At 40.0% G+C, this 27,085-nt stretch overlaps 1 protein-coding gene across 3 annotated transcripts in view; it reads right to left on the reverse strand.

Annotated features, from left to right (window-relative positions):
* Positions 1-27,085, reverse strand: part of LOC137047445 (RNA-binding motif, single-stranded-interacting protein 3-like) — a 58,767-nt gene that overhangs the window by 31,527 nt on the left and 155 nt on the right. For all 3 annotated transcript variants that reach the window (XM_067425084.1, XM_067425083.1, XM_067425082.1), the window contains exons 1-4: positions 27,020-27,085; positions 17,472-17,626; positions 16,324-16,382; positions 9,000-9,091 (exon numbers count right to left, since the gene is read on the reverse strand). The exon at positions 27,020-27,085 is cut by the window's right edge and continues 155 nt beyond it. In XM_067425084.1, the coding sequence (XP_067281185.1) occupies positions 9,000-9,091; positions 16,324-16,382; positions 17,472-17,626; positions 27,020-27,085 (372 nt within the window). The remainder of the gene's footprint in view (positions 1-8,999; positions 9,092-16,323; positions 16,383-17,471; positions 17,627-27,019) is intronic.

Consider the following 27,085-nt stretch of genomic DNA (forward strand, 5'->3'; position numbering starts at 1 on the left):
ATATCACATATCGAATATCACATTATTTTAGAAGATATCGCTTATCGAATATCGCATTGTTTAAGAAGATATCGCATATCGAATATCGTATTATTTAAGAAGATATCACATATCGAATATCGCATTATTTGAGAAGATATCGCTTATCGAATATCGCATTATTTAAGAAGATATCACATATCAAATATCGCATTATTTGAGAAGATATCGCTTATCGAATATCACATTATTTAAGAAGATATCACATATCAAATATCGCATTATTTAAGAAGATATCGGTTATTGAATATCACATTATTTAAGAAGATATCACTTATCGAATATCACATTATTTAAGAAGATATCAGTTATCGAATATCACATTATTTAAGAAGATATCACTTATCGAATATCACATTATTTAAGAAGATATCACTTATCGAATATCACATTATTTAAGAAGATATCACTTATCGAATATCACATTATTTAAGAAGATATCACATATCAAATATCGCATTATTTAAGAAGATATCGGTTATTGAATATCACATTATTTAAGAAGATATCACTTATCGAATATCACATTATTTAAGAAGATATCACTTATCGAATATCACATTATTTGAGAAGATATCGCTTATCGAATATCACATTATTTAAGAAGATATCACTTATCGAATATCACATTATTTAAGAAGATATCACTTATCGAATATCACATTATTTAAGAAGATATCACTTATCGAATATCACATTATTTAAGAAGATATCACATATCAAATATCGCATTATTTAAGAAGATATCGGTTATTGAATATCACATTATTTAAGAAGATATCACTTATCGAATATCACATTATTTAAGAAGATATCACTTATCGAATATCGCATTATTTAAGAAGATATCACTTATCGAATATCGCATTATTTTAGAAGATATCGCTTATCGAATATCACGTTATTTAAGAAGATATCACTTATCGAATATCACATTATTTAAGAAGATATCACATATCAAATATCGCATTATTTAAGAAGATATCGGTTATTGAATATCACATTATTTAAGAAGATATCACTTATCGAATATCACATTATTTAAGAAGATATCACTTATCGAATATCACATTATTTAAGAAGATATCACTTATCGAATATCACATTATTTAAGAAGATATCACTTATCGAATATCACATTATTTAAGAAAATATCACTTATCGAATATCACATTATTTAAGAAGATATCACTTATCGAATATCACATTATTTAAGAAGATATCACATATCAAATATCGCATTATTTAAGAAGATATCGGTTATTGAATATCACATTATTTAAGAAGATATCACATATCAAATATCACATTATTTAAGAAGATATCACTTATCGAATATCACATTATTTAAGAAGATATCACTTATCGAATATCGCATTATTTAAGAAGATATCGCTTATCGAATATCACATTATTTAAGAAGATATCACTTATCGAATATCACATTATTTAAGAAGATATCACTTATCGAATATCACATTATTTAAGAAGATATCACTTATCGAATATCACATTATTTAAGAAGATATCACTTATCGAATATCGCATTATTTAAGAAGATATCGCTTATCGAATATCACATTATTTAAGAAGATATCACTTATCGAATATCACATTATTTAAGAAGATATCACTTATCGAATATCACATTATTTAAGAAGATATCACATATCAAATATCGCATTATTTAAGAAGATATCGGTTATTGAATATCACATTATTTAAGAAGATATCACATATCAAATATCACATTATTTAAGAAGATATCACTTATCGAATATCGCATTATTTAAGAAGATATCGCTTATCGAATATCACATTATTTAAGAAGATATCACTTATCGAATATCACATTATTTAAGAAGATATCACTTATCGAATATCGCATTATTTAAGAAGATATCACTTATCGAATATCACATTATTTAAGAAGATATCACTTATCGAATATCACATTATTTAAGAAGATATCACTTATCGAATATCACATTATTTAAGAAAATATCACTTATCGAATATCACATTATTTAAGAAAATATCACTTATCGAATATCACATTATTTAAGAAGATATCACTTATCGAATATCACATTATTTAAGAAGATATCACTTATCGAATATCACATTATTTAAGAAGATATCACTTATCGAATATCACATTATTTAAGAAGATATCACTTATCGAATATCGCATTATTTGAGAAGATATCGCTTATCGAATATCACATTATTTAAGAAGATATCACTTATCGAATATCACATTATTTAAGAAGATATCACTTATCGAATATCACATTATTTAAGAAGATATCACTTATCGAATATCACATTATTTAAGAAGATATCACATATTGCATTTTTCTTCAATATCGCACAGCCCTACTAAAAATGAAAAAGAAATGATATTTCATCAAAATGAATAACTTTCTCCACCTCTGAACAGCTTTGATGCCATCTGGCTCGGTTCTGGAAGAGACGGTAAGTTTTGAAGGGCATTGACAGGGGGTTGTGGGTAGCAGAGGAGAGAGATGCATTATGGGATTGGGTTCCCCTGCCTCGCTGATCTAATTACAGCTCAATCACAGTTTGAGGTCAGAAAAACTCTCAGAATCATCTCACACCGAATACAGAGATTCTGCAGAGCTTTCTAAATTACATCTATATTTACATTTTGTCAAAACAAAAGCAATTCATGAAAGTACTGTACAGTAATGTACAGAGCAGAGGTTTATTTGACAGCTAGAATAGGAAGCAAACTAGAGATGAGGAGAAATGCAGAGTCATGATAACAAATGTTGCTGGACGATAAATTGGCATTATTGAATTATTGCGATAAACGATAATATTGTCGTTCTGAGACCATCTAAAATAATGATAATGGCATAATAATGCAGGTACACCTTTACAAAGATCAGTAAACTTTAATTTAATTTCTAAAGACTATTTAACACTAAAAACAGAAAATATTTTAAACATCCAAAATAAATTCACAAAACAACTAAAAGCAATAAAAGCAAAGGACTCTCAGTATGTGAACAAAAATGCACTTGAATAAATACGAAACACAATAAATAACCTGTGCGGGTATTGTTGTTGTTGTTTCTTTTCATTAACACTCCAGAAATGTACTTCGGCGTGTGATATATAGCTTAATTATCCACAATCTAGGATACAGATTTATTTTATTTTTTTAATTGTTATATCATGCAATCATGCGCAAACTGTACTTGACTTGACCATCTCTGAGGAAAGCTAGAGAGAAGACATTAATGACATGCTTTTCATTTATTTGACAAAAAAGGAGAATGTGTAATGCTATCTCTACAGGAACTGATGCGCCTTACAGAGATACTGTGAGAACGAGAGATTCATTTAGAGTCACATCACCTGATTCTATCTCTCTCTGTGTGTGCGCGTGTGTGTGTGTGTGTGTGTGTGTGTGTGTGTGTGTGTGTATGTGTGTGTGTGTGTGTGTGTGTGTGTGTGTGTGCGTGTGAGAAACAGAGCAGAGAATTTGTTAGACCAGCTAATTAACACCCGACGCGACTGTCAAACAGTAACGAGAGAGAGAGAGAGAGAGAGAGAGAGAGAGAGAGAGATTTTATTAATCTCACAAAGGAGGAAAGAAAGACAGAAAAATCCTGTGCCTGAACTTTCTCCCGGAGGGTGAGGGTGGGACAAATACAGTTATTTTCCAAACAAAAGAAAAATCAACAGTATTTGATAATGATTTTCCTTTAAACTAATGTATCTGCCGGGGCGGAGACAGACATTGTAAATATTCAGGGCTTAGCCCAAATCTAGTTTGTCCAAGGACAATTTAATTTAGCTTAACAGACTTAACAGAAAAAAAGTTGTTGTACTAGGCTGAAGTAAAGTAAATGATCAGTTTGAGAGCTCAACATTAAGGGCCCTATCCTGCACCCAGCGCAATTTACTTTGTACACCGCCGCATGTGTCATTCCTATTTTGCACTCGTGCAAAGCGCGCTTTTCCCTCCACAGAAGCACGTCGCTAAACTAGCGAATGAACTTGCGCTTCCTGGGCGGTTCAGCGCAAAAAAGGAGGCGTGTTCCGGCGCAAACAATCCCTGGTGCTATTCTGCTGTTCCATTAAACAACTGCGCCACTGACCAGAAAAAACCCAGTCTAAAGTCAGCGGCGCGTTGTTCATTATGCTATTTTAAGGGCGCATGCTTGACCATAATGTATAGCGTGCTCAACGCGCATACACTTTGCTCATGTAATCTACACAGATGCAACAGTTATTTTTGCAAATCATAAATTGTTACACTAAAAAAATATTAACTCATGAAATGACGGAAATCATTGTGGTGCGCCACGAAGATATGAAAAAATAGGCATAAATCTAGCTTACAAATTATTCAGGCTAATTGTAGTAATTAAGGATCAGACCTGTTTGCCCAATAGTGGCAAGACATATATGTATATAAGGACATCTGACAAATTGGTTTGTCCGTCAAAAACCAGGAAAAAAAATTGACTGAAAAACTGAGAAAACTGTTTAACCGACGCTATTTTTGACGGGTTTCTCCCATCCCCATACAACACAACTCCTCTGCGTCTGGTAAATACGCCATAATAATAGCGACCCATAAGGGAACTTGCGCAGCTGCTTTTAAAGGGAATGTTGGATGCCGCTCTGATTGGTTTATTCACGTTACGCCCAAACCACACCTATGAATAATGAAGCTACTTCAGACCAACCCATTTTAGATTAGCGCCGGGCGCAAGAGCCATTTATCCCGCCGGGAAAATAGCAACAGCGCCGAGACCCGCCCACAAAGTTACTTGCGCTTCACGCTTTGACACTTGCGTTTCAGATCGTTAAAATAGGGCCCTAAGAGCTTTAACTGATGTACAGAGCAAATCGATCAAAGAAAAAGCCTTGATTTGTACCTGGACCCTAAAGAGGACTCAAAGATATTTTTAGTTGTGATATTAATCTCATTACATTGACACTGTACCAAACAATTATTACAATAATAATTTATAGAATTATTCCCATGATAGTAATATCCATATATTGAAATTAATATTTCATATGTATATTTGACGTTACACTACAGCAGGGGTCGCCAACTGGCGGACTCCGGTCCGCATCCGGACCGCGAGATAAATCCATCCGGACCACGAAGGCTTTTGACGTAATGAAATCAATACATGCCAAATGCAATTTAACAAATAAATAAATAAATAAATAATCACATTTATATCAGGCAGCTCAGTAGAAACGTTTTTTCCTATGTTGCCACGGTTGACAGTTAAAGGGGTCAGCACCGCGTCTCAGGATCTCACACCCGACGCGCACATTATATACGCGCGAGCTCAGTTTTGAATCTTCTTCAGACAGAAGAGCTGCACGATGGGTGTATCTTGTAGCAGAGGGTGAAATCAGTATGTACATGGATGGTATTAGGGATTATTTATATATTATAAATTTAATACATCGTGCAGACCTTCTGACAGAAGTCGATTCAAAACTTACTTGCGCGTATATAATGTGCGCGTCGGGTGTGAGATCCTGAGACGCGGCGCAGAGCTTCAGTCAGTGTGATCCCGTTTAGGCTACATTACTATGCTCACTGTATGTTCAGACGCGCAGTCACGCGTGCAGTGAAGAGACTGATATCAGAAAGCGGCCCGCAAAACAGAGGCTGAATCAGAAATTGGCCCCTTAACCCTCATTCACTGTTCCCTATGTTAGTCCACTATTACAGTTCACTTGAAGGAGTGAATGAAAACGAGTGTGTGAAGTCGGACAGCTGTTGTGTGTACATCGGCTGTACACTCGTTATTGCGGTGCAACATGTGAATGAATGAGTGCACTCAAACATGTCCACTGTGGTTTCGCACACCACTATATGGCCGTCCCCTCAAATAATGCCCTATTTAGGGGTTAGGGGGCGATTTCGGATTTTCAGTTTTTTTTGCTAGTTCAGTAGCGGTGGCTTTGGGAATGACCTCACAGGGCAGCGAAGCATTCTGGGAATTGTAGTCTTTCATCCCCATGAGACAAAAATACATTTTCTGTCTTTTCTCAGTCTAGAAGGCACCGAATTCAAAAATAATTTCACATTTCTACTACATTAATGACCCAGTTTAAATACAGATTCATCTTGTTAAAGTGCCCCTTTAACAAGGAAACCGCAGTAGGAATAAATTAATGTTTATACCGATTGCTTCTAACAGAAGGAAATCTGAATCTACATCCGGAGGGTAGGAGATTAAATTCAGACTGTGGTGGATGGAAGGAATTCGTTAAAATGGATTGGGCTTTGCTTATGACCTGATAATTGTACAAGTCAGTGGGGTGACTGTAGCCTGACAAGCCCGACCCACATCCAGATGTTTGGTCTGGAAACTCTCCATTGACGGCTCAATCTGAGGGGCCGATAAACGGCTGTCTGTCAAACTCCCTCTGCACGCGATAGGATAGCGCTACAACCAACCAGAGCAACGAAGGTGAAGCGGAGCTGACAGATTAAACTTTCGCCGTATCCGGTCGGCTAAACTCTGAACACATCTTCCCTTCTTCAGAATGACTTCAGTGCCGTTCTTTGTTCTTTTCTCAGAGAAAAGCTTAACTCAAGTCTTCCAGAGTCACGGTCAAAGCTGATTCGACAGACCGCCGTTCGCCAGTTTCTGTGTTTACTAGAAGCACGCAAACGCAACTTGGCCGTCATTATGTTAAGCCCCGCCCTCCGACTCTATACACGAAGTGATTGGCCCGGCAAAAGTTAGGTGAATACAGCTCAGAAGGGTATTGAGAGTTGCTAGACGACACTCGCGGGCAGATTCGATTTGCTGCCGCTAGGGTGCGTCTAGATTTCTAGGCTAGTGTCTCTGATCAGCTCCTATAATTTTACCACTAATATTCACCATTTTCACCACAGAACTCTTAGCTTTCACAGTAAGACCGCCGTACCAGCATAATAATAATTTTCGGGGCCATTTGGGCCAGATTCAGGATTCGGGACAACAGTTTCGATTTACTACTGAACATTAATATATTGTTCACTCATTCCCTGGGAATCAAACCCATGACCTTGGTGTTGGCGCATGAAAAATGTCTGCTTCTAATCATGTCTGTTTGAATGTGCAGAAGATAAAACAGGGACCTTCTTTATATTAGGTGGCCTTAGCTACTATGTACTGACATTAGGGATGCACGATATTGGATTTTTGCCGATATCCGATATGCCGATATTTTTCAGCTCATTTTGGCCGATGCCGATACCGATGCCGATATATGTTTATTTTTTCCCTTTGTTTGGAAACAACACCATTTTGAGCAAAAACTATTTTTTTTCATTCTGGTTTCAGATTTCTGAGGTATCCTTACTAAAAGGATTCTTGTTGAAGATAAATAAATGTTAATAAAGTTATTTTTATGATAAGAGTATATTAAAAGCTCTGAAAATAACAATAATAAAGTCAGTAATTTTTCACCCCAGATGCAGCTGTAACCTAAATATTGCATTTTTGGATTTAACGTTTGTGCACATGAAGTGGGGGTGGCATGACATCCATTGATGCTGTCTTTTAATTCTACAATTATTGTAGAGCTCCTTGGATTATTTTTCATCATCCATTTCGTAAAATTTTATTACAGATTAATACACTGTATATAAAAGTATTTAATTTACAAGTGTCATGCTTGTGATTTATGACATCATTACTGATTTGTTTATTCAGAACAAGAAGTAACTTCAATTTATTTGTGTATTCTACTTTTCATTGTATTAGTGTAACAACAGCGCCCCCACTACATGTATAAATATATAGCGGTCTAGCTGGAGGGCACTAGGACCTGGATGAGCTTCTGCTGCTGTGGAGGCTGCCGCACGCGCTAGAGAGTGGGACTGGGGAGACGCGATTGGGCTTGTTTTGGGTTCGTTTTGTTGTGAAAACGTGGCAAATTTGCTGCTGACGGTAACGTCCTTCTGTACGTGCATTCAGAAATTCAAGGCAGCATTTAAAAACAGTCAATATAAATCACTGTACATGCAATGTATTTTCTTGTTTTCACTTCAAGAATGACCGCAGTGCTGACATGGTCTTATCGCTGTAGCACTCCTTGCACACGTGAGTTATTGCAGGCGCATATCAACACGTTATCATATCGGCAAGGCATATCGGCATAATGTTTTCATATCGGCCGATGCCGATTTTTATATTTTAAGCGTTTATCGGCCGATACCGATGTCGTGCCGATAATATCGTGCATCCCTAACCGACATATTAATTACTCATTTGATGCAATGCACTTACAATGCACATTGTACTGTAATGATAAAACTTCATTACATTTTAAAAAATACATAATAAAAAATGTAATTATGTCCGTAATTAATTTCTGGAATTACATTTGTAATTAAACAGTTGGCACTTCCCTTACACCTAACTCTACCCTTAAACTCACACACACCACACCTGTCCCTAACCCTAACCCTTAAACTCACACACATACACACCACACCTGTCCCTAACTCTACCCTTAAACTGACACACACCACCACACCTGTCCCTAACTCTACTCTTAAACTCACACACACCACACCTGTCCCTAACTCTACCCTTAAACTGACACACACCACCACACCTGTCCCTAACTCTACTCTTAAACTCACACACACCACACCTGTCCCTAACTCTACTCTTAAACTCACACACACCACACCTGTCCCTAACTCTACTCTTAAACTCACACACACCACACCTGTCCCTAACCCTAACCCTTAAACTCACACACATACACACCACACCTGTCCCTAACTCTACCCATATCCACCTCAATATCAGCAAAAGTGTTTTGCAATACAATTTGAACACAGTAAGTACATTGTACTTATTTTTTGATGTAAGTACATAGTACTTAAGGCCACCTAATATAAAGTGGGGCCTAAACAGGATGATGAAGGGATGGAGATGTCTTACCTTTGCCATCTGCGCCTGCACACCGGTGGCCTTTAGAGACAGAACGGCTTTCTGCGCTGCCGCCGGACAGTCGAAGTCCACGAAACCATAACCTACAGACACAGCAGGACACTAATGTGAGCTATAGAGACCTTTTCAGTCCCGCTCCTGCAAAAAATATACATTATCTTCTCCCGTTCCCGCCTGCAATGAGTCTTAAAGGCCCACTGAAATCAAAATTGACGTTTTTTTGTTTTTAGTATGACAATGTCAGTCTTAAAGTTATGAAAACGCTTGTATGTTCCAAAACAATGACAAAATTCACATTTAGGAGCTCTAAGCATTCAAAACTTAGAGTCTCTCAACTTTCCGCTCGTGATTTTATTTCCCAGTGTGTCTGTGAGAAAGGATTTGAGGATTATGAGACCGGTGCGGCTCATTATCGATCTCGCCACGTTCTCACTGTCCCTCGGCCTCAACTTGTTTGCCACAAACCCCCATCGCCCCCTTACCAGGGGGACCAATCAAGTCAGCCGAGGCACCTGAGGCGAGAGAAAAGGAGTCTGAAGCATGAGGAGGACAGAGACGAGAGAGGAAGAAAGAAAAAAAACTTGGTCCGATTCCCAAACACACTGCCGCTCGGTCCTCCACCAGCATCACCTGAGCACATTTACTTGAGTACTGTACTTAAGTACACTTTTTGAGTATCTGTACTTTACTGGAGTATTATAGTTTCTGGAAACTTCTGACTTTAACTTCACTACATTTGAAAGACAAATATCGTACTCTTTACTCCACTACATTTCTATCAAGGTCCTTGAAGTGGAAAGTCGTTTCTGTCGCAGCTTTGAAAGTCAGTGATGATTTTTTTCTTCTTTAAAAGGTGTTTGGGTTTTTGCAGAAAGCCTTTCAGGAACCACTCTTGTAGAGTCTCGTGAAGTTCAATGATTTCACAGCATTTATTAAACACTGATTTATAGTTTAGAGCAAAATGGAAGAAGACGGATGTCCAAATGCTCATTTTGTGGAGTATTCACATAAACAAAGTTGATTATGTCTTAAGTGAAGGTGAACAGTGTGAGAATATCAGATGTGTATCAGTGTATTTGATCCGTGCATTCGGCCTTAAAGTGACAGCAGCTTTTCTTTCTTTTTTCTTTTCAGCAGTAACTTTTCTACAAGTATTTAAATGAGTTTAAGTTAGTCGTCTGCTAGTGTGTCAGATGGAGCGTCACTGACTGGCTTAAACCATGATGGCATAATGTGCATTTATACATTAATAATACAATAGTGCATTGACATAAAGAAGGATATTTACTTTAATACTTAAGTACTTTTGAAAACAAATACTTTTCTACTTTTACTCTAGTAAAAATCTGTTTTTACAACTTTCACTTGTAACGGAGTAATATTTGCCCAGTAGTACTTTTACTTTTACTCAAGTAATGAAGTTGTGTAATTTGTCCACCTCTGCCAGCATCCGAGCTCCTCCGTGAGATACGAGACCAGTGCGGTGAGCATACGGCGCTCATATTGCTAATTATCGACAGCTTGCCACTCCTGAGACTACGCTCTACCCCCCAAACACCCTTCCAGGAGGACCAATCACAATGGCCACGGCACCTAAGGATAAAGACAGAGACGAGGAGAGACAGAAAAAAAAACTTGGTCCAGTTCCCAAACACACTTCCACTCGGTCGCCCACCAGCAGAGAGGCTCACTGCAAAAAATGTCTTGTTTCTAGTCTAAATATCTGATAATTCTTAAATCAAGATGCATTTACTAGATCAGTAAAATGACATAAGATATTTTCCCTTGTTTTCTTAAAAATAAAATCTAAATGAAGTGAGTTTTTGCTTAAAACAGGCAAAATGATCTGCCAATGGGGTGAGAAAAATAATCTTGCTTCTTGTCTCCGTCCCAAACAGAAATAAGTTTATTTTTCTCACCCGGTTGGCAGATCATTTTGCTTGTTTAAAGCAAAAACTCACTTCATTTAGATTCCCCCCAGAAAACAAGCAAAATATCGTATGCCATTTTACTGATCTAGTAAATACATCTTGATTTAAGAATATTTAGATATTTGGACTGGAAAAAAGAAAAAGATCCCTCCATCCCACCGGTCTTCCATCGCTCCAGCTCGCGATGTTTAGTCATGTTCCTCCTTCCTCCCAGGTTTCGGCACTAATGTAACAAAGTTTGTTGTTTTGGGAAGAAGGAGGAAGAGACCGGTGGGTGTGCAGCTGGTGCTCATTATCTATCTCACCACCGGCCTCGTGCCGTTCTCTCACAGTCCCTCAGCCTCGACTGTTTGTTAAGAAGAATTTTAATGTAAAGAATGTTTCCTGAATCCGTCCCTGATGCTTGAGCCGATCATGTCTAAAAGCACTTCAGGAAAACCAAAACCCTAGCCCGGATGCCAGCCGAACTCAGCAACATCTGAGCTCAGGTTCGGTCTGGACTTGATCTATAGAGGAGTAATTATGCCTGAACAGAAACTGACCAATGAGATCATCAGGGCGGGCTTTAGACGATGACGGACAGATGATCAACAGAAACGGACCAATGAGATTATCAGGGCGGGCTTTAGACGATGACGGACAGATGATCAACAGAAACTGACCAATGAGATCATCAGGGCGGGCGTTAGCCGATGACGGACAGATGATCAACAGAAACTGACCAATGAGATCATCAGGGCGGGCTTTAGCCGATGATGGACAGATGATCAACAGAAACTGACCAATGAGATCATCAGGGCGGGCTTTAGACGATGACGGACAGATGATCAACAGAAACTGACCAATGAGATCATCAGGGCGGGCGTTAGCCGATGACGGACAGATGATCAACAGAAACTGACCAATGAGATCATCAGGGCGGGCTTTAGACGATGACGGACAGATGATCAACAGAAACTGACCAATGAGATCATCAGGGCGGGCTTTAGACGATGACGGACAGATGATCAACAGAAACTGACCAATGAGATCATCAGGGCGGGCTTTAGACGATGACGGACAGATGATCAACAGAAACTGACCAATGAGATCATCAGGGCGGGCTTTAGACGATGACGGACAGATGATCAACAGTACCGTAATCATCACGCCATCAAAGGTGCTTGTGTTGAATATGTTCTAATCCTAAACGGAGAGCTTGTCCGTATCTGCATCACCTTCAATATTTCTCTCTGAAATGATAATCATGTTGGTAAACTCTGTGTATCCTTAAATTTTATATTTTTTTACAACACCGGCAAGGATCATTTACACTCATCTTTTTACAACAAACCCCACCAACTACTAGCCCAAAACAAGCACAATAGCTTCTCGGGGGGTTCTCTGGAAAAAAATGGTGTTTGGGGGTAAAACGTGTGTTATTTTGGCAAGGTTGCTGCTAAAATTGGCATTCCTGGGTCTATATATCACATAATCGAGGTCGCTTCAACCCGCGGACATGGAAAACAACCGGCAGGAAAACCGCAGACTTGGCAACACAGTGCAGTTTGGTTCTGTTGACGTTTGGCAACTAACGTTATGCGTCGCTCCGCTGCTCTGATTGGTTGTCGGTCTAACCAGTCAAGGTCTTTCCTGGTTGGGTTAAAACACGCCCCATAATCACAGCCCAATCGAGCATCAGACTCATATTCTGACTAGAGCTGAGTATGACCACGTCAGGCAACCAAAACCCATTTTTCCCCAACGAAACACCCTTTTAATCGTGTAACCACCTTAACCCAGACGGTGATCGAGAAACACCTGAAGACCCGCAGAAATCCCCTCACATTAAACCTTTCGCACGCTCGTCTCCTCGGCAATATCCCTGCGTTTTCTGCTCCGACCTCACTTTGTGTTCCCCATTTTCCCTAACCTCATCCACCGGCCAGCCGCGAGGAAACCCGCAGACCTGATTAATGAGTTATGAGATATTTATGAGCGGCCGCTCTTTCCCTAAAATCCCTCACTCGTCCTTTATTTTCCTTCACACCTTCATTTTCAGGGCTGTATCAGCAGATAAGGGTCACACTGGTGTTAATTAAAATTTCATGGCAGATTAAATGTGTACACACACACACACACACATACATTCTCACAAACACTCACACATTCTCTCTTTCACACACACACACACACACACACACACACACACACACACACACACAGTTTCTGGATTAAAGCCATCAGCGTCGGCCTGTTATCCAGGAGAGATGAAGGTTTAATTAGAGAGGAAATAGGTTATAAGACCCTCTTCACACATCAAATCCTCAAATCCTTCCTCACGGACACACTGGGAAATAAAACCATGGGTGGAAAGTTTTAGGAGTTATAGAAGATATTTGATATGCGAAGGCCTGTAAATTATGAAAACTGATTGATAGTTTATCCAGTAAAAGTCTTAATTGTACAAATGTCTTTCTGCTGTTTAATCTGCTCTGATTTATCACGAATAACTCTGTTAATGATATTTCAGCTGGACTGAGGCAGCTTTACTTGATTATCCATCATCATTTATTAGAAAAATCACGAGTATCAAATATGATCATCAGGTTTATTCCTTCATCTCTCAATCATTATTGTATTGCATTGGATTATTAACTACAGATCATAAAACTAAGCATTTACATATCATCTTACTAAGACGTATTATTGGCAGATATTGATATTGATATGCATGTTATGCCAGTTTCTGCTGTACTGTTTTATAAAGACCTCACTGACATCAGAATTTCATATCAATATCCGTATCTGCACCAAATAAACATCTAACAGCGTTTACGTCCCTACTATTGGAAATAATCACATTATTGGCGCATAAAAACGAAATATACACATTTCCAAAAGTTCTGGGTCGCCTGCCTTTCCATGCTCATGAGCTTTACTGCCGTCCCTTTGTTAATCCGTCGGGTTTAATCTGGAGTCGGCCCACCCTCTCTAACAGCTCCAGCTCTTCTGGGAAGGCTTTCCTCAAGGTTTAGGAGTGTGTTTATGGGGATTTTTGCCCACTCTTCTAGAAGCTCATTTGTGAGGTCAGGCACTGATGTTGGACGAGAAGGCCTGGCTCTCAGTCTCCGCTCTAATTCATCCCCAAAGCTGTTCTATCGGGTTGAGCTCAGGACTCTGTGCAGGACAGTCAAGTTCCTCCACACCAAACTCCTCATCCATGTCTTTATGGACCGACGCTTTGTGCACTGGAGCGCAGTCATGCTGGGACAGGAAGGGGCCGTCCCCAAACTGTTCCCACAAAGTTGGGAGCATGAAATTGTCCAAAACGTCTTGCTGAAGCATTAAGAGTTCCTTTCACTGGAACTAAGAGGCCAAACCCAATCCGTGAAAAAAAAACCCACCCATAACCATAGATGCTCACATGTCTCTGGGCTCGAGTCCAAGTCAAGTCTCAAGTCTCTTTATTATAATAAGTCTCTTAAGCGTAGCATCACATACGGCGGCCCATCCAGGCTGTGTAGAACACTGCAAAGCTATATAAGGAATTCAAAGCATGTAATGTGTTATTTTGACACCTATCTCTATTAACATACCGTATCAGCTTTGATTTTGTTATATAACTGTAAACAGGCTATTGCAACATGACAAAAACACCAAGAATGCTTTACCTTTAAAGGGTCATGAAACCCCCTGCTGCAGCGGTGTTTTTTCACACCTTCGATTTGAAAAAGCTTGTTAAAAGGGGAGTGGTCGACTGTGAAAAGGTGGGATGGTATTGTGTGGAAAGAGGGAATGGTTTGCATAAATAGGGGAGTGTCAGTAGGTGCATTAAGATTAGCGATACCAAAGGCAGCAGTTTACAGCGGTTCTGAGACATGTTCTTGGTTCACGTTGGCATTGTTTACCACAGTGACATTAAATGAGGGATGAGTACAGCGAATGAGAGAGCTATGAGTGGCGTGCAGCAGAGATCGCAAATCATTCAGCTCTTCAAACCAGCATAATTCAGTGAGAAATGAAAATAAATGTTATTCTGCATGACAAAATATTTTGCAAACGTGATAAAACTATATTTGTCCAAATATGCACGCTGTTTGGCAAGATGAACAACGCGCTGACGTGATAAGAGAACGTGAACCACCCAACATGCGATGCGACAGAGATGTGTAATTCTAGATCGGGGTAAAAGCGAAGGGGTTGGAGGCTTCATGGTCTCGACCGCGCATCTGAAGCAGAGCGACGCGCGCTGGGTTGCCGTGACGATCCGCGCTGTCTATCACTCGGCAGCTAAATCTAGTTAGTGCATAGCTGTGACGACAAATAAAACGGAGAGGACGTGGCTTTTGTTCATTAGCCTACAGATTACAGATTGGTTATTTTGCACTCCTGACATAGATAGTCAACGTTTGCAGGTTCGGCGTGCGATTCCTCAGGTGAATTTTACTTTACCGAGCCTTTGTAGCAAAGGCTTCCACAGACGGCGCCGGTTACAGCTCCCTCGGCGCCCTTTACGTTATTTCGTATCAGCACAACACCCAGCTTTCCTCCGTGACTTTTCCGCACGCTGCTTCCAAAACTTCCCCACCATATCTCTACAATAATGATGGAAGACGAGCCTGACAGAAGGGACTGTCTCATGCATATTAACTAAATTATCTTGTATGCATACTACAGCGCAGGGATTGGACGAAATGAGCTTTATGTCATGAATATACATCGAGAATCGCTCAGAGCGGTCGACGTCAGCATGTGCCCAGCAGCCCATACTTGGGCCGAAAAGGCCGCGCCTACGTCAGCATTTGTGACGTTGCTCCGACTAAGCTTTTCAAACCGGAAGACAGAAATCGCTCTGAAAAATGCAAAAATAACTATTTTCACATATGAATACCATTAATGAGTACTCTTGTTTCAGAGTAATGTTATTGTTAACCCTTTTCTTCCCCTTTTAATGTTTGCTACTGCTGTACTAGCCTACGTCTTGGGCTGATCTCAACTATGGGCCACAGATCTAACAGAAAATGCGCACTGCGTTAATAAAATTAGTGCCGTTAAAATGAAGTTGCGTTAACACGTTTTTAGCGCGTTAATTTTGACTGCCCTACTAAAAATAAACATTGTTCACGAGTCCCACAGCTCGATTCGGAGTCGAGTCTGAAGTCTTTCGAGGACGGAGTCTCAAGTCGAGTCTGAAGTCACTGTGTGTGCGACTTAAGTCGCACTCGAGTCCGAGTCTCAAACTCGAGTCCCCATCTCTGCCCATAACCCCCCCTCCACCAAACTTTACACTTGGCACAATGCAGTCAGGCAAGTCCCGTTCTCCTGGCAACGCCAAACCCAGACTCGTCCATGGGATTGGCAGACATATTACAAAATAATAAAATATAAAAACAGTTGTTTACCCTTGCACTGGTTTGTGTTCTTGTCCATGATGGCCTTAGTAGACATGATTTTCCCATATCTGTGAGGATATAAACGATGAACATTAATAAAACATCAATCCAGGAACATCATGAGAATTTTATATAGTGTACACAGATCAGGGTTTGTTTGTGTAGCTGCAGTTCTTTTTCAGTTTTATTTGCACATTCATCCAGCACTTTTATACATTTAGCAGACACTTAAAGCAACTTTTGTAACATTTTATGTCTCATTTGAAATCGTTTATGGTGTTAATAAAGGTTTCCTTCACCCCAAACCGTCAGGAGCTCGTTTTTAGTGATCATATCTTCAGCTGCAGTGACTGTTTTTTGCTTTTTATCCTGTTCAAGTCTGAATCTTGTTGCATAGACACTAAATGTTGTGCGGTATAGTTTGTGTAGTTCAGTCTGAATGTGAGTGTGAACTCAGCATGTGTGTGTGTGTATAAATAACTCAACAGTGTCAGTCTGTCTTAGGCTGTCATCTTTTCTCCTGCAGGGATAATTGTGCCGTTTCCCACAGCACTGGAAACACCATTAACAGTAGTGTGTGTGTGTGTGTGTGTGTGTGTGTGTGTGTGTGTCTGAGTGTGTGTGTGTGTGTGTGTCTGAGTGTGAGAGATAGAGAGTGAGAGAGTGTGTGTGTGTGTGTGTGTGTGTGTGTGTGAGAGAGAGAGATAGAGAGAGAGAAATAGAGTGTGTGTGTGTGTGTGTTTTTAAGAGTGAGTGAATGTATATGTGTGAGAGCGAGCTAGAGAAAGTGTGTGTGTAAGAGATTGGTGTGTAAGTGTGTTTGTGTGTGTATGTGTATGAAAGTGAGATAGAGTGTGTGTATGTGAATGTGTTTGAGTGTGTGTGTGTATGTGTGTGTGTGAGAGAGAGTGCGTGTGTGTGTATGTCTGTGAGAGAGTACATGTGTGTGAGTGTGAGAATGTGTGTATGTCATGTGAGTGTGTGATAGAGTGTGTGTTTTGGTTTGTGTGTGTGTCTGTGAGAGAGTGTGGAAGAGTGTGTAAACATGTTCAAGCTCTAAACACACAGACTGTCCTCATGAGGGATCTCATTAAAAACATACTGTGTGTGTGTGTGTGTGTGTGTGTGTGTGTGTGTGTGTGTGTGTGTTCACTCACGGTTGGCAGAGTTTGATGAGGTCCTGGTCTGTCGTTCCAGGGGGAAGTCCTCGTATATACAGGTTGGTTCTGCTGAGCTGCTCCACTGCACTCTGACTGCAGCTGCTGCTTCCTGGACTGGGCGGGGCCATCGGATAAGGGGGCGGGGTATATGGCTATAAGACACAGATGGGGGGCGTGGTTAACCTGGATGCTCTGAAGATAAAATATACAGAGCTCCTCCCACAATAATCAGGCATATTAACATCTTTGCTCCTTTATCTGGATATCCAGTCGAGTTCATGGAGCATCTAATAATGCGGATATTACATCTGAGAATTACTGCACCGGCGCAAAGGGCGGAGGCCAATAACGTGACAATATTTTACATGTTAAATCATTAAGAGTGTTTCTGATCAAAGAGCAGTGTGTGTGTGTGTGTGTGTGTGTGTGTGAGAGAGAGAGAGAGAGTGTGTGTGTGTGTGATTAAGTGAGTGTGTGTGTGTGTGTGTGTGTGTGTGTATGTGAAAGAGAGAGCGAGAGAGTGTGTGAGAGAGTGTGTGTGTGTGTGATTGAGTGTGAGTATGTTTATGTGTATGTGTGAAAGAGAGAGAGAGAGAGAGAGAGAGAGAGAGTGTGATTGTGTGTGTGTAAGAGTGAGTATCAGTGTATGTGCGTGTGAATGATGGAGTGTGAGAGTGTGTAGGTGAGTGTGTGTGTATGTGTCTGTCTGTGTGTGTGTATGCGTGTGTGTATGTAAGAGAGAGAGTAAGTATGTCCGAGTAAGTATGAGTGTATGTGTGTGTGATTGAGTGTTAGAGAGTGTGTGTAGGTGAGTGTATATATGTATGTATATAAATGCTTTTATCTATGTGTGTGTGTGTATTCGTTTCTCTATGTGCGTGTGTCCGAGTGAGTATGTGTGTATCTGCGTGTGTATGTAAGAGAGAGTGTGTGTGTGTGTGTGTGTTATTGAGTGTGTGTGTGTGTGTGTTTGTCTCTGTGTGTGTGTGTATGTAAGAGAGAGTGTGTGTGTGCATCCGAGTGAGTATGAGTGTGGGAGTGAATGATTGAGTGTTAGAGTGTGTGTGTATTTATGTGTGTGTATGTATATGCATTTATCTGTGTGTGTGTGTGTGTGTGTGTGTGTGTGTGTGTGTGTGTGTGTATGCGTTTGTCTGTGTGTGTGTGTGTGTGTGTGTGTGTGTGTGTGTGTGTGTGTGTGTGTGTGTGTGTGTGTATATGCATTTGTCTGTGTGTGTGTGTGTCCGAGTGAGTATGAGTATAAGAGTGTGTGTGTGTGTGTGTGTGTTTGTGTGTAAAATCAGACAGATTTGCAAGTTTTTATTGCTGCAGTATGAGTTTCTATCTATATATGAGCATCAGACCAAACCACTGACACACTAACACACACCCTGATGTGTGGATCCAGACGGACACACACTTCCTAACCCCAGCCCTCTGTCTCTCTCCCACGATCCCCTGCTCTCTCTCTTGGCTGTGTCTGTCTGAAGGAATGTGTGTGTCCCACCCATCCGATGAGCTTCATTTAAAGGTCAAGAGTTTTACACAATGAGGCAGTGAAGGATCGAACCGTTACTCAGCACACACACACACGTCTGGTTCACTATCTTTGTGGGGACTCTCCATAGGCGTAATACTGTACAAACCATATTTTCTATCCCCTACACTGCCTCTGCCCCTAAACCTACCCAAAATACACACACACACACACACACACACACACACACACACACACACACACACACACACACACACACACACACACACACACACACACACACACACACACACACACACACACACACAGAGAGAGAGAATAAACATGAGAGAGCGGCCAACAATCAGCTTTACAGACATTTCCCCCATAACCGGGTTATGGTTTTGTAATGTCGGATTCACAGATAAATATCAGTTCTATATATCGGTTATCATGCACATAAACATGCAAATAATTCATTGGTATTGGTTATTAAAAATCAATATCGGTCGTTTGTGTAATATATATTTTAAATGTATAAAATGTCTGTTTTCCTTGTACTTTAATCAAACACAGCAACTACAGTAACACAAAAATCCTTCCATCTACACACATTGTCCGATCTCTGAAACGAGTTACACAACTTGACAAATACTGAACATTTAATTCACTTCTGCTCCTGTTGGTGTGTGTGTGTGTGTCTGTGTGTGTTGGGGAGATGCATGTTTTTGTGACATATGAGGACTCAAATGTGTATAATGCCATGGGTGTGACACAGGTATTACAGGAGAGGGTGAAATATGAGGACATTACCCATGGCCCCACTTTACAAAAGGCTTATAAGGTTTCTATATAAAGGTTTCCTGCGATGGGTAGGTTTAGGGGCAGTGTGTGTGTGTGTGTGTGTGTGTGTGTGTGTGTGTGTGTGTGTGTGTGTGTGTGTGTGATAGGTAGGTTTAGGGGTAGGGGCAGTGTAAGGGGATAGAAAATACGGTTATACAGTATAAAAACCATTACGCCTATGTCCCCATATGTCACAAAAACAAATGTGTGTGTGTGTGTGTCTTCTTTCTATTCAGTTCAGTTTTGAGAGTCCCAATATGCCATTCTTAAACGACTGTCAATGTCCCAGCATCAGTGTAGGAGTTAAAATGCATTCAAAATTAAGTTAAGAGAGTTAAATGGCACTAAAACTCATACTCTCGGATCCAGAATAAGCAGGCTTAATGACCCTCATACTGTAAAAAAAAGAACAATTTTTCAAAAGTTATAACTAAAACATTACTGGATAATTGCATTTTAAAGAAAAACACAAATTAATTTTTTCAGTAATTCAACGTGCTACTTGCTGAGTCATTGTAATTGTTTAATTTACTAGCAATTTCTGAGTGAGAATGTTTTTTTACATCACTTTTTTTAGTGGATTTTCAATACTAAAATATTAGTATTAATATCAGCCCACTTCAACTTATTCTTAAAGTAATCTCTTTTAACAGCAGAATGTGTCAAAAACTACATTACCCATGATGCTGACAGAAAATTCCACCAATAAGAGTCAAAAGCACTCTTTAGCTCCGCCCACTCCCCGCACTGTGAGTCAATCTCTCTTTGCTCCTTCTGGAGCAGTTTGAGCTCCAGTAGCTCGTCTGTTTGATCGGACTCCACGGGCCAGCCTTCGCTCCCCACGGTCATCAATGAGCCTTGGCCGCCCATGACCCTGTGGCCGGTTCTCCACTGGTCCTTCCTTGGAGCACTTTTGATAGATACTGACCACTGCAGACCGGGAACAGCCCACAAGAGCTGCAGTTTTGGAGATGCTCTGACCCAGTCGTCTAGCCGTCACAATCTGGCCAAACTCGCTCAAATCCTTACGCTTGCCCATTTTTCCTGCTTCTAACGCATAAACTCTGAGGACAAAATGTTCACTTGCTGCCTAATATATCCCACCCACTAACAGGTGATGAAGAGATCATCAGTGTTATTCACTTCACCTGGTCGTAATGTTATGTCGGATCGGGAATGATATATTCATGTTATTTGATGAATATACTGTATATTCAACATATTTAAAATGAGTAGTTTTATATTCCTCCACCATTTTTTATTTGATTATGTATTATTTGCATGTAGTTATTTCAGCTCGCAGCTGGTTGATTCGGTTAATGGATTATAACGAAGATTTAACGAAGACTTAGATTTATAAATATGGATGGATGGGAAAAATCCTTTGAGGAGCAGCGCTGTGAGCGGAGCTAAAGCACTCCAGAGCGAGTTATAATGACCACAGACGGAGCTATATTTGCTCCCTTAAGGAATCTGTTTGTGTTTTTTGGGGGGAAAGGCATGTATAAATTGATTTTCCATTAAAGGATGTCCTCAAATGTCCCCAAGAGGAGGTTCTTCTACAAAATATAGCTTTAGGTTGTAGAGGTGGATGACACACACACACACACACACACATTCAGCTTTATCCATTATGATTTACTCTGAATATGGAGAGGATTTTGATTGAATCTATAAATGTTGACATTCATTTGAGCCCTGAGCTCACCACACACACACACACACAGAGAGAGAGAGAGAGAGAGAGAGAGAGAGAGAGAGAGAGAGAGAGAGAGAGAGAGAGAGAGAGAGAGAGAGAGAGAGAGAGAGAGAGAGAGAGAGAGACGTAATAGCCATTAAAAGCACAAACACACACACACACAAACACACACACTCACAGGAGATTGAATTGGTTCTCTGTGTCTCCACTGCAGAGGTCTGGGTCACCTCTCAATCTGTGCAGGTCAAGGCAACAGCGGCAATCTCACACACACACACGCACACGCACACGCACGCACGCACACGCACACGCACACGCACACGCACACGCACACGCACACGCACACGCACACACACACACACACCTCTATTTCATCATTAACTGCCTCTGGACTACAAAACACATTCATCTCAACGCCGTCTGTCCATCTGAAATGTTTCTTATGTCTGATTTCTGCTCTGATGTATTAATTATGCTGATTAGTTTATCATCAACAGAAATGCGTATTTAAAGCAAATTCGTTAAAGATTTGAAACAATGTGTATTTCAACTCAATAATGTTTTATTGGCACACTGAAATTTAACAAATTTTGTGAGATTTGATGCGTTGTTGAGAGAAGTCTCTTCTACACACACACACACACACACACACACACACACACACACACACACACACACACACACACACACACACACACACACACACACACACACACACACACACACACACACACACACACACAGGTAATTCATTAAATTAATTTATTTTTCTAAAACTAATATTTTTTTCAGTGGCAGCATATGGTATTAATGGTATTATTGCAAAAACAAGATGCTTCAAAAGATCTCAAACAACAACAAAAAAACACTAACTTAGACAAAATACTAATTTAATGTATTTTATAATGTATATATATATATATATATATAAGGTAACACTTTATTTTGATAGTCCACTTTAGACATATACTAACTATAAGTAACTTTGCAACTACATGTCAGCTAACTGTCATTAGAGTATTAGTAGACAGTCTGGTTAATATTTACAAAAACTTTATGTTGTCGGTCCCCCAACACACATTCGACTGACTATAAGTAAATTGGCAACTACAATTCAACTTATTCTACTAACCCGAACCCTAACGCCTAACCGTAACCACAACCGTAACCTACCAGTCTACTGACAGTCTGCTAATACTCTAATGAGAGTTAGCTGACATGTAGTTGCAAAGTTACTTATAGTTAGTAGAATGTCTAAAGTGGACTATCAAAATAAAGTGTTACCTTATATAAAAATACTTCACTACTGTCCGCATCTGTTAGAACATTTAGAACATTTTAATATTAAAACATGGCGGGACGTATATATTTTTCTATCTGTCGGCAGTATTGTCTGATTTAAACAGTGACCGGGATCCCCTCTGTAGAAATCTCTGAATATTGTATGTCAATAAAATCAAACAGGAATTTTGAACCTTAGATTCTGTTCTGGAAATATATGCAAATGAGAGCATATTAAATTAGACAGCTAATTTGCATACATTTAAATAATCACTCATTTGCGTATTTAAACAACATTTCAGAAAACACAACTATCGTGATTTATTAACTGGTACAGTAAGATGATTTTACCCTCGGCCCCTGTAGAGTTCAGACAAAACGAGCATTAAAATGAGAAAAACTACTCAAAATATTTTTTTATATTTGTTTGTTTTTCTTTATTTTAAAAAAAATATTTGTTTGTTTTTCTTTGAAGAACATTCTGGAAAAGCGGAGGCAGTTTGAAAAAAAGAGGCAGAATATAATTTAATAAAATCTATTATTACATTTTTAACCATTTTATGATGTTTTTTCTAGTTATGCCAAGCTCTAAAATATTGTGAGTAAGTGTCTTATAAAATTCTCCTAATTATTATGTCAGTTTATTATTCAGATAATTTATTATATTTTATACTTGTGTGAGAATGAGTGTCTGTGTGTGTGAGAGAGAGTGTGTGTGTGTGTGGTCACCAGTGATTTACAGTGTTATACATCTGTGCTGGTGGCATATGGCATCACACACACACACACACACACTCTCTATCTCTCTCTCTCTCTCACTCACACACACACACACACTCAAATACACTCTCTCTCCTTTTTCTCACTCGCGCTCGCACACACACTATCTCTCTCTCTCTCTCTCACTCGCACACACACACACACACACACACACACACACACACACACACACACACACACACACACACACACACACACACACACACACACACACACACACACACAATGCATGTATCTTCATGCTCTGAATATTTCTGTGTCTGGAGGGTGTGTGTGTGCTGAATTTGTTGTTGTGTTAATGATACACGTATGAAATACTGCACATCTGTGTGTTGTTAATCAGGACCTATAAACCTCCAGCAGATGTGCCGTGTGAGACGACGCTCGTGTGTGTGAGGCTGTGGACGTTCAGATCGTTTCTCTGCGCTAATCTCTCAGTAACCTCCAGTGTAACTCATCTGTTCTCTCTGTGAATATATAGCAAAGTGTGATTTATTCCTATAGTGAGTTTATCATCATTACTCCAGTCTTCAGAGTCTCTGATCCTTCACTGATCATTCTCAGATGAGGATCTGAGCTCAACACACACTTATGATTATTATCAGTGTTGGACAGAAACTGTGATACACTTTTATTTCTCAGGATTCTTGGATGAATATAAAGTTCAAAAGAACAGCATTTATTTGAAATCTTTTGTAACATTATAAATGTCACTTTTTATTAATTTAATGCTTCTTTGCTCAAATTAAATTTAGGTATTAATTTCTTACCCCAAAACTTTTGAACAATAGTGTATATATTAATGTATATTGGTATAAAATACACCTTCAAAGAGGTAATAGGTTATTATGTGTGTGTGTGTGTGTATGTGTGTGTGTGTGACCTGGTAATCCCTACGTTATGGGGACAAAATGTCCCCACAAAAGGGGGGGCAATATCCGAAATCCTTGTCCTTGTGGGGACATTTTTAGGTCCCCATGAGGAAAACATCTTATAAATCACACAGAAGGAGTTTTTTTGAGAAAGTAAAAATGCAGAATGTTTCCTGTGATGGGTAGGTTTAGGAGCTGTGTGTGTGTGTGTGTGTGTGTGTGATGGGTAGGTTTAGGGGCAGGGGCAGTGTAAGGGGATAGGATGTACAGTTTGTACAGTATGAAATCCATTACGCCTATGGAGAGTCCCCATAAAACATGGAAACACGACATGTGTGTGTGTGTGTGTGTGTGTGTGTGTGTGTGTGTGTGTGTGTGTGTGTGTGTGTGTGTGTGTGCGTGTGTGTGTGTGTGTGTGTGCGCGACCTGGTAATCCCTACGTTATGGGGACAAAATGTCCCCACAAAGATGGCAATATCCGAAATCCTTGTCCTTGTGGGGACATTTTTAGGTCCCCATGAGGAAAACATCTTATAAATCACACAGAAGGAGTTTTTTTGAGAAAGTAAAAATGCAGAATGTTTCCTGTGATTGGTAGATTTAGGGGCTGTGTGTGTGTGTGTGTGTGTGTGTGTGTGTGTGTGTGTGTGTGTGTGTGTGTGTGTGTGTGTGTGTGTGTGTGTGTGTGTGTGTGTGTGTGTGTGTGTGTGATGGGTAGGTTTAAGGGCAGGGGCAGTGTAGGGGGATAGGATGTCCTGTGTGTACAGTATGAAATCCATTACGCCTATGGAAAGTCCCCATAAAACATGGAAACACGACATGTGCGTGCGTGTGTGTGTGTTTGTGTGTGCCCTTGTTTATATTACATTGTGGGGACCAAATGTGCCCATAAGGAGAGTAAAACCTGAGATCACCAGCCAGCGGTCGCCACCTTTCAAAAGGCTTGAGAAAGTAAAAGTGCAGAATGATTCCTGTGATGGGTAGGTTTAGGGGCAGTGTGTGTGTGTGTGTGTGTGTGTGTGTGTGTGTGTGTGTGTGTGTGTGTGTGTGTGTGTGTGTGTGTGTGTGTGTGTGTGTGTGTGTGTGAGCCTGTTTATGTGGTTTATTTGGACACAAATATGTATAACTAGATGGGTATTACACTGGTATTACTCTATAAATGTGGTTTATGAGGACATATCAAATGTCCTCATAATTCAAATGGCCTTAAAAACACACTAAATGATGTTTTTATGAGAAAGTAAAAATGCAGAATGTTTCCTGTGATGGGTAGGTTTAGGGGCAGTGTGTGTGTGTGTGTGTGTGTGTGTGTGTGTGTGTGTGTGTGTGTGTGTGTGTGTGTGTGTGTGTGTGTGTGTGTGTGTGTGTGTGTGTGTGTGTGTGTGTGTGTGTGTGTGTGTGTGTGTGTGGATTGATTATGTAGAAAAAGTCACAAAACTTTATGCAACGGAGTTAAAAGGAACCATGTTTTCTAATGAAGGAAAAATCGAGTGAGGTCATATAGATCCCAAACACACACACACACACACACACACACACACACACACACACACACACACACACACACACACACACACACACACACACACACACACCCATGTTGCGTTTCCATGTTTTATAGGGACTCTCCATAGGCGTAATAGATTTCATACTGTTCAAACTGTACATCCTATCCCCTTACACTGCCCCTACCCCTAAACCTACCCATCACACACACACACACACACACACACACACACACACACACACACACACACACACACACACACACACACACACACACACACACACACACACACACACACACAGCCCCTAAACCTACCCATCACAGGAAACATTCTGCATTTTTACTTTCTCATAAAAACTCCTCCTGTGTGATTTATAAGCCTTTTGTAAAGTGGGGCCATGGGTAATGTCCTCATATTTCACCCTCTCCTGTAATACCTGTGTCATACCCATGGCATTATACACATTTGTGTCCTCATATGTCACAAAAACATGCCCACACACACACACACACACACACCCACACACACACACACACACTTTTGCTTTTCCCTTGCTCAGTTAGAGCTTAAAGACTCTTAATATTCACTGATATTATTGATGTTACTGCGCTGACACTATCAGATGAGGACAGAACATGACTAACGACACTACGGTCTTCTGAAGCGCTGCTCTACATCTCTACAGCTCAAATTCAATTCATAATTGATGAACTTCACAACTCTGGCACTGTTATTGAACTCAACTCGCAGAAGGTTCTCTCAGAGTTACGAACAAATGCTCTTCCGGTTACATTAATACACTTTATCTGCTCTTTAAGAACGTCCACAAAACATTCAGCTGATGTTTATTTTAATTGTTGCAAGTCACTTTTAAAACACTCACAGAACATTCAAAAAATACCAATAGCTGACACTGTCGTCTGATTACCGTCCTCATAATTAAATAATCTCCGGTTATTGAAATAATCTGTATTGTGTAAAGCGCCACAGCAATAAATGTGACTTGACAACTGTCAGCTCGTATCGGTGTCCATCATCATCACCAGAGAGAGACGGAGCTGAAGCCAGAACAAAGACTCTCGTACCTTAGTGTGTGTGTAGGGCGGGTAGTAGCAGGTGTAGTACGGAAACATCTGGTGCTGCTCCAGCGC

The sequence above is a fragment of the Pseudorasbora parva genome, chromosome 19 (genome assembly GCF_024679245.1).
Source record: "Pseudorasbora parva isolate DD20220531a chromosome 19, ASM2467924v1, whole genome shotgun sequence".
NCBI lineage: Eukaryota > Metazoa > Chordata > Actinopteri > Cypriniformes > Gobionidae > Pseudorasbora > Pseudorasbora parva.